At 28.1% G+C, this 9,667-nt stretch overlaps 1 protein-coding gene across 2 annotated transcripts; it reads right to left on the minus strand.

Moving 5' to 3' along the window:
• Nucleotides 1-365: 365 nt before the first annotated feature.
• Nucleotides 366-9,667, minus strand: LOC130901798 (protein ABHD8-like). 2 transcript variants are annotated; one of them, XM_057813414.1, is made up of 7 exons: nt 9,446-9,667; nt 8,812-9,347; nt 8,092-8,392; nt 7,755-8,002; nt 6,765-6,938; nt 5,849-6,059; nt 366-3,038 (listed from the first exon to the last, which is right to left on the minus strand). In XM_057813414.1, exons 2-7 carry the CDS (start codon nt 9,192-9,194, stop codon nt 3,027-3,029), a joined length of 1,329 nt encoding a protein of 442 aa, XP_057669397.1. In that variant the 5' UTR covers nt 9,195-9,347; nt 9,446-9,667; the 3' UTR covers nt 366-3,026. The 2 variants fall into 2 exon arrangements, with proteins under 2 accessions (XP_057669397.1, XP_057669389.1); XM_057813406.1 differs by having other exon boundaries at nt 366-5,052; nt 9,446-9,630.

Below are 9,667 nucleotides of genomic sequence, written 5' to 3' on the forward strand. Positions count from 1 at the left end.
TTACAGTTTCTTAATTCCATTATATAGTTCAAAATTTTAAGTTACATTATATTTTATTGAAAACAGCTTCAATTTATACTGTTGTTGCTTATGCTTAGCGATGGAAATAGATAATAATTTTACCAATTTTATACGAGATATCAATTAAAAGCGAGATCTCTTTGTGTCCGATCATCGCTCATTACTTTTTACTGGAATTTGATTGTGGATTGAACTAAACCATTTTTCCCTCACGTATAGTCTCTTTCTGAATTTCCAACATTCTATTTCAAAACCAGTAAACGATAGAATGTGTCTAAGATCAAGTACAAACGCAAAACTTTTTAAACACCTATCAAATTTTTACTGGAAAATAAAACAAAACCTTTAGTTGCTTAAATAATTTATTGAACAATATAGGTGTATAAAACAATAAATAATTACACAAAACTAGTTGTATAAAGTTACTGTTTGGACGGAATCATTGCCAGATCACTTTGAACTTATTCTATATTGTGATGCTTTTTATATGTCTCAAGTATATTGTCAAAGTCGTGACATTACTATTTCACTAGTGATATTATAATTAAACGGTAGATTGTCAACCAACTTACAATTTGATGGTTTCGTTTTAGTCATTACAAATATCATGGACACTATAGTGAAATTATAATAAATTTAGGTATATTATGAGTTGACAAAGGGAGACGTCGAGCGCTCTGGTTGGTAAGTTCAGAACAACACAAAAGCTTCAATAACCAACAATACCACTATGCAAATGATGTTTTGGACATGAGAAATGAAAAAATATTAATTATTAAGCGCAAAACTATTTCTTCACTAGTGATAAAAGTTGTTACCCGCAAAAAATATTATGACATTTTATTAGAAGTACATATAGCTACCAGCCACGCTGGGCGCGATAAAATATTATATGCTCGGAAAGATAAGAAAATAGTGCCGTCGTTTTCAATAAAACTATTTAGTGACAAACGATATTAACTGGATGGAGCAAATGGATCTTATAGACCTTCAGGTTTCTCCGGATGCTTATTTTAAATGGTTGTTGAAATAGTAAGAAATTAAGGCAATTGACAATCTACTGATTAAATATAAATTTGACAATATAAGTGCGACATATATACTAAATGCAAATTTGAGGTAGAAAATACTCGAATTAATTTTATATAATTAAGAGTTAAAATCAATATGGAAAAATTCATGTGAGTTGTGTGTAGTTTTGTTTTTGTTAGCATTATTAAACTGTCTAAAGTTCATGCACTATTTGCGTTTTCTCACAAACAACTTTAAACTAAATACTTTCTCAAAAACCAAGTGAACAGTAAAATCTGTTTTTTCTTCTAAAAATACATTTATTTCGCTTTATTGAAACATAATGTTAATGAGTGCAAAACCTATGCATTTATATGTGATGATATATGATATCAAAAATACCTACAGCCAAATTTACTTAGTCTCGCTTCTTAATGTTATAACTTTTAGTGAACAGAAAAACATGAAACTGTGGTAGATTATGAAGTTTTTAGTTTTTATGGTATTTACGACCAGAAATTTTGATTTCTATTTGTTGAGTTACTATTAGCACAGCTCAAGTTACATTCCATTCAATATATAAGATAATAATATTCTTATGGAAATATAGTTTTTAAGAGTCACTAAGCATATTTTCACTTATTTGTATACATTATGTGCTCATATCCACCTATTTTACTGACATCGTTAAAACTACAAAAATCGATTTTGTGAATAGGTCTTCGAAACCTACAAAACTCGAGACTTTGTAAGTTTATATGTGGAAAAATAAATTTTCATCGACTTTTTTGTACAACCAAATCATTTATTTGAATGGTTAAGTTAGTTTGACATAATCGCCTATCTGGCATTAATGGGGATATTAATAGTAAAGTAAGGTTATTAGATTATAATCTTTTAACCAGTCTTGAAAGACAATTGTCTACCTCTACTTGAAATAAAGTGCACTTCACTCAAAACCGTGGTTTTGGCTGTAATATAATGAGTTAAATTTTTAATAAAAAATACAGTATTTTCTTTGAAACCAGATAACTTGTAGTTTGTAGACTATTATCAAGTATATTCAAACGATTGAATAATTCCTAAATACACACCCATTTGATTCATGTTGTTTTATGATAATACTTATTGGGACTCCAATGCGACCCAGAATTGTGGCCATCTACCAGATGTCTCAAACTTTGTATTCGTCGTATATAAAGCAATAAAAAAGTTCAACCATCTTGCACTAAAAGGCATTTTGAAGACAGTCAATAGAAATAGCTCCTACCAATGTTTTATTCAAGAATAAGCTGTGCTACTAAAGTTAAAAGAAATGATAACACCAATTCAATATATTTGTGAAAATTGTCTGTTGAGCTTGGGTGCGAATTAACAGGGGTGCTTCCAGTGAAACTAGCTATTTAAATTGACTTAGTATCATCTTTGTAAAATATTTTATGTTTTATAATATTAAATTCAAAAACTCTCACGCCTATCATTATTCTTTTTAAGTGTTTTTATATTTTTATTAATTTGAAATAAGAGAACGATTAATTGATTTATTTGATTCAATTAGAAATAAGAATATAGAGATAAGTTACCCATATACATTTATAGGCAGCGCTGTGAAGTAGAACAAACAATAAAAGGGTTCGAGTAGAATAAAATATCATCATCCCAGTGCTAGAGACGTTTATTTTTTTATTACATAATGTGTTGGCCAAATGGTGTGCCTTTAATGTTGTGTATCTAGGAAATCCTCAATCTATGTATTGAGACTGGCTGTATACATTTCTCTGCACAGAAACAATTAATTTTCTAGTAAAAATGGCCAGATTTGTCATATCGCAATAGTATTATTATGCTAAAAATACTTATTCCCAATTACTTTCAAGTGATAATAAAAATAATTGACTTGATTTTTTCATGAATAATAAAATTGACTATTTTTGAATATAAAACTTATTATTGTCATGTACTATCGGCTTACTATAGCCTTCTTGTACTATTGTTTATCCTGCCATCTGGAAAGAAATAATCAAGAAAATTATAACTGTATCAACTACTTTCTTAAAATAAAAAAAGAAGATGTTCTCTTAAACAAGAAGTTGTTGTTAAAGATGATACGAGATTTTTTTGAAACACTGAAAATTCATCATATACATCTCTGATAACATCTTATCACCCCCCTCAAAGAGACATTGAACCTTGACGTTGATGAGGAGGTTCGCGGCGGGACAAAGGAAAATTCATTTTTATTGGCTTAATCCAAGGCGGAAAAAATTGAAGATGGTTTGTTTGATAGAACGTTGGGTTTATCTATGAACTACAAGGATGACGTAAGAAAATGTTGTGTTATTTAGTAGCCTCTTTTCCATATCAATGTGCCGTTTAGATGTAAGCCTGTATCAAACCAACTTTATAATCATAAAAATTTTTAATCTCATGGAATTAACTTTGATAAAAAGTCAATTTGAATATTGAATTCCATGACATTAAAAGTTTTTACAAGCTTTAATAATATCAAAATCAACAGAAATCTTAATTAATTATTTCTTGGACGATTAATAATAATAATCTGCAATTGAACAGACTAAACTTGTAGTCAGTTAATTATTCTTGAATCTCTACCTTTTTTGACTAATCAAGGGATTGACAGTAAATATTTAAGGAGAAAAGGTCAAGTTCATCATAAAATAGCGCAGCTTAGATATTCTAAATTTTTAAAGTGTTTTTGAGGATAAGTGTCAAAAAACTATTTTATTTATTATAATGTATATAACACGTGGTAGATATTTTTGAGTATTTGAAGCATGCCGAAAATTTGTCATACATTACATCAATGAACTATAGCGAATATTAAGGAACCCCTAAATTATCAAACATAAAAATTTTTCCTCTAAATAAAAAATGAAGTGATCAAATCGATCCAGACTATTCACAAGGAATTTCAATTCTGCAAACAATTTCAAAAAATCGTTTTGGAACAAGCTGTTTTTACAGGTTATTTTTCAACATTAAATTTATGGAGGCGATGGAAAAATTGTAAGTTTAAATACAGAAACTAGAATGCAAACTGATTTGTTTGGCAGAGATCTATGGACTAAAAGATTGATGCTAAGAAATTTTGTGTTATCCAGTAACCCCTCTTCCAGAGGCACTGTGCCGTTTAGGTGAATAATTTGTATTGACTCTTCATAATTAACAAAGGTCATGCTCTCATTCATATTCATATTGGAACCTTGTTGCAATAACACTTGAATCTGTAGTTTTTTTTGTCCACGCATATAATTTTTTAAAAATGCAGAAACAAATTGAAAATTATGTTTATGTGTGAACTCAAAATTCTATTAGTAATTCAAAATTTAGAAATAATACAGAACATTTTAGGAATATCAGTAATAGTATGTAGTGAGAAGAAATCGAAAACTAATACATTGATGCAGTGATGTAGCTTTTGAAACATTTAATGATTATAAAGTTGGTTTGATACAGGCTTACATCTAAACGGCACATTGACATTGAAAAGAGGTTACTAAATAACACATGTTACGTCATCCTTGTAGTTCATAGATAAACCCAATGTTCTATCAAACAAGCCATCTTCCATTTCAATATTTCAATTTCCTGTATTTTATTACCACTTTTAACTTAATTAAAAATAAAATTTTGTTTATTTATATATTTATATTTTTTTAATTCCGGCTATCCTCCAGCCAGTTCGGCATTTCTGTGATAAGATGTTTATATATATATATATATATATATATATATATATATATATATATATATATATATATATATATATATTTGTAAAATATCAAATTCAAAAAAATTCACAATTGAATGTTCATGTACATTCAACTGTAATGTGTATCTTAAAAGTTTTGTAGAAAAAAGATAAACATTAGAAATTTCTATAAATCAACTCCACATATCTAAAAAACAAATAATCATGTGTATTAAATGCTCTGGTGTTTCAATCATTGGTAAATGTCCAGCATTAGGAATTAGTTCCAAAAAAGCTCTTGGAATTGTCTGTAAAAAAACGAAATTACACATAATATATCAACATTGAAAGAATACTTCAACTGCATCGAGTAAAGTATGCAGGCATAAAACATGTTATTTAAAACCATGTTCCAGTTATCCATCACAAATCTATATGTCAGATTTAGTTACTTGAATAATATCATTTGAATGTTGAGTAAGAAGTCTTATTTTCGTTCTACTACAGATATTTCTAGCTGATAATAATTCGTCATAAACTAGCGTTTGCATTTTTAGTCATTCTATGTGCAATGCTAGATCATTTCTATAGATCCTTGTTAAGCCAAACATTGCCATCAAATTTATTTATAAAAAACTTCCAAATACATGAATTTTTGGTTACTTTCATAATTTATCAGTATGTATTAGGCAGGTGAATTTTTTTCAATGTGAGACATAACTGTTTTGACATGCCAAATAAACTGTTTGAGTATCACAGCTGTTGATTAATGGAACATTCAAAGGAATACCATAACAGTAGCTTATGGAGGACTATAATTACCAATATTGCAGTCATTTGTCAGTTATTGAAAAACACACCCTCCAGAATAAGAAGATTTCATGATAATGTGAAATTCATTCTGTTTCAGTCATTTACTTATGTCTCTCCTAATGTGATATTTATTCAAGATTTTGGTTCCTTGAATACTCTACATGATATTTGAATTTATAATACAGTGGGAAATAGAATTGATTATTACTAAATCAGAAAATTAATATATTAAAAGCAGACAAACTCTCGAATTACTGTGTTAATATCAATTTTGATAAAATATTTACTAACCCTTTCCATCTCACACTCTTGGACTAATGTTACGTGTGTATCTTGTAATCCATGTACTAAAAGGGTAGGAGATATAATTCTTCTGTGAAAAGCTGTATCTCCTTGGGACCATTTTTGACCTTTTGTCATATTTTCGACAACATGTCTTGGTAAACCATTTTCATCATCACAAACTTTAAAATGTTTGCCTCTTGATAGAAAGAAAAGACTCCTGAAATGATTAATTTTGAATGAGCTATTAATTGTGAATATTATGCTGTCCGTGAATTAAAAAATAATAAAGCAATTGGAGATGGTAAACTTATAATAAATACAAATAACAAAACTCCTTTCTACAGTCAACCTAGATTCTAATATACATAAATTCAATCGAAGTTTTTTTCAACTTTATAATAAAGATGACAATTGCAGCATTATAACAATAAAATACCAAAATGTGATCTTTTTGAAATAATTCATATCTTTTGATATTTATATATTCATTATCTATGAATCAATGGAGAGTATTGATAAAGATGTGAAAAAATTATAATAAAATAATAAAATGCATATATTTCAAAATGTTCAGCATAGAAATATAGATTTAAAGTTGTTTTATGTCTATCAGCAATTTCAGACATAAATAAATGAATTTATAACACTTATTTTTGAAATATTTCGAAATTAGGTTTCTAAGAACGTTACAAACAGTTTATGGAGTAAAGGATTGTGTAGTGAGCTTATTGCTCTACAGATCGTTGGGTCAAGGTATCTACTAGGTTTGCATAATCTCATAGTCCCTCCTCTCATCTAATAGTGGGTTAAATTAATGAACTACATGTTAGCTTATCTCATTCAAATGTATGAACAAATAGAATATTATTGTTTAGTTGTTGGTATTGATTTGGATAATCAAGTTTGATTAAAAAACACATACCTTTTGACACCACAGTATAGTAAAGGATTCAGGAAAGTATATGCACATCCTAATGGAGATATTTCATTTTCTTTTACAGGTGGTGCTAAAGGAATTGGTCCACCACCACTTATCAATATAAGTTGCCCAATTTTCTGCGCTCTATGTGGATACATAGCAGTTATCAAACTACAACTAGTAAATAAGGCATATATTAATGATTAAAAACTGAAATATGTACTGTGAATGGATAGCTATTTCAACATACAAGTTAAAAAATGTTACCAATCATTCATTCAAATAGAATGTATACATAGGAATGTCAACTACAACAAATTAAATTAGCTGATACCACTGTAAATTCCTATAAGATGTAGAGATAAATCACAAATTTTTCTGTAATTTAATGATTGGAATTGAATTCGGTGATGTGAGAGGCTACTTGATCACACCATGTAGAGAAATAAATGTATTATCAAGTATTGTCCCAAAAATTTTTATTCTCAGATTTATTGCGAACTGAGCCGCATTGCTGAAACCGGAGATATTTTCACAAGCAATAGATTTTTTTAATTTTCATTTTCGTTTTATATGTAACTTTCTTAAAACTTCATCAGTTAGATATAGTTGTTTCTACTTTGAAGCAATAACCACTGTTTAGCCTTTTGTATGCATTTTATAGAATTACAATATCTAATACTTAAAACCAAAGTCAAATCCTCATTAACACATTTTAACTACTCTCTGCTAAAACAGAATGGTTTCATGCTAAAATTATTATACACACAATATGTCACCATTGATTACTTCATATGCTTAAATTGTTCTAAGATAAAAACCAAGAACTATAGAGTGAGTTGATTTTTCCAAGTCCAGATGATTATAATAATATTGTAAAGCTCATTACAATATCTGTGGAAAATTTCAAAACCACAATATAAGAATAATAAAATTTCCAGCAATATGTATATTGTAAAAAATTATTATATATGTATATATATAATAAATTACCCATAAGAATGTCCAATTAGAACACACTTTCTTTTACTCTCTCCCATGTAATGGTCAAAAATTGTGAGTGCCTGTCGAAGAAGATTATTAAAAGTATAATAGGTTGATTTTGTTGGTGCTGAGCTAAAGCCATGTCCTAACATATCAGGAGCAATAACTTCATAACCACGACAAGTCAAAGCATTTATAACTATAGTCCATATATCTGCTGATGTTCCTATTCCATGAAACAATATCACAAGAGGTTTCTAAAAAAAAATGAAGATACAATTTGGCAAAAAAAAAAAAATATATATATATATATATATAAGTATATTCAAATCATTATATTGCTTACTTGTATAGATTTTTTATGAATGCATGTTTTTCTAACACAAAAACTATTCCTCAAATCAGTCTTGTTAGCTGCAAAGTCATTTGATTTAGTCTTTTTACGCAATGTTATAACAATATTATCTTCATCTGTCACTTCATATCCTAAATTGATTTGACCATTGTTTGTGTTTCTGTCCCTATTATCTTTATTTTTTACCATATAATATTCATAAAAGGCTTCAAAAAATGTGTCTTGAATTAGACGTTCTACAAATGTTGCTATATTTGTAATTTTGGTTGGAGACAGTTCTAAACTGGGTACCCTAAAACAAAAATATACAGCTTATAATACATGAAATGAATTATAAGTAAATTCTAATATCAGTGGTTAAGGTTTTAAACCATAAGAACTAATAGGTAAATATTTGTTTTTAAGACATCATTTATGACTATTTTATACAGTTGTTTGATTTTAAAAACAGTTGTGTTAATCAACAAAGTGAGACAGTCTACAACAGCCCCAGCTCATATGAATTAATAATGGTTTTCACACATGAAATCAAGTTTTAGAACTTTTAATTTAATAAAAATTAAATATGAATTTATTGCATATTTTACTCCAGTTCAATTCAACTTATATCAATTTGACAGGTTTAGTATTTAAAACATCATATTATTTACTTTCATATATTTATAAATACCAATTAAAAAACAATACAAATATGAAATATTTTATACTTACAGTTTTCTACTAGTTTCATTACTATATCCTAGAGGTTGACTTGAAATAATGGAATGCCTGAATGACCTCCTAAATGAACAATTACAGTTTCCAAGTTTTAATGGTTTATTCCATTTGCTGAACCAGTATTCTTCTGACAATGAACATCTTTTAGTATCAAATAGTATTGGTTGAGAAACAACAATTGACCTCCTTACAAAACCAGGTAGAACATGTACAACTCTTATTTGAATCTTAGAATCAATAACTATGAATTCACAATCCCTGGACGGATTCTGATCAAGGGGATAAATCTTGTGTCCTGTATTCAGTGTATTAACTAAAGTTCTCCATGATTGTACTACTTTTGAACCACAGTCAGTTGATTCTATGTGCTCAGACATTGTTCAAACTGTTTATGTAACGCCCATTCTCAGTTTAAATCGAGTACAATCTCATTAAAACAATCAAGCTATAAGAAACAAATATGAATCATTTTAATAGGTTGGTCTGTACTTAATTAAGCTTAGATGTTCGTTACTCGAAACGGCACGTATCTGAAAACCATAACATATTAATATTTACAGAAAGAAATATTAAATAATTTGCAAAAAATTTCCATTTACAAATAGCTAAGAACGTCACGTTCACTTACTTAAACTGTTAATTGTTAATGAAAGTGAAAATATGCTACTATTTTAATATCATATTGGTAAATCAGTGGAACATACACATGTTCTTAATTTGTAAATTATTTATTTGTTATAATTAAAAAAAATCAGTGACAATAATCAGTCTTTCACAGTAATCTCAAACACTTTTACTTGTTGATTGTTATGATCAAAATTATCAAGGAATAAAACAAGCAAATAAAAAA

The sequence above is a fragment of the Diorhabda carinulata genome, chromosome 1 (assembly GCF_026250575.1).
Source record: "Diorhabda carinulata isolate Delta chromosome 1, icDioCari1.1, whole genome shotgun sequence".
Lineage (NCBI taxonomy): Eukaryota > Metazoa > Arthropoda > Insecta > Coleoptera > Chrysomelidae > Diorhabda > Diorhabda carinulata.

Bases quoted from the DNA above. Each gene is read 5' to 3' on its own strand.
- LOC130901798 (XM_057813406.1), bottom strand. From the start codon at position 9,194: ATGTCTGAGCACATAGAATCAACTGACTGTGGTTCAAAAGTAGTACAA. The intron at 8,393-8,811 runs GTAAGTATAAAA...TTTTTGTTTTAG, and splicing joins AATGAAACTAGTAGAAAACT to GGTACCCAGTTTAGAACTGT. The intron at 6,939-7,754 runs GTAATTTATTAT...CTTATTTACTAG, and splicing joins CTAATTGGACATTCTTATGG to TTGTAGTTTGATAACTGCTA.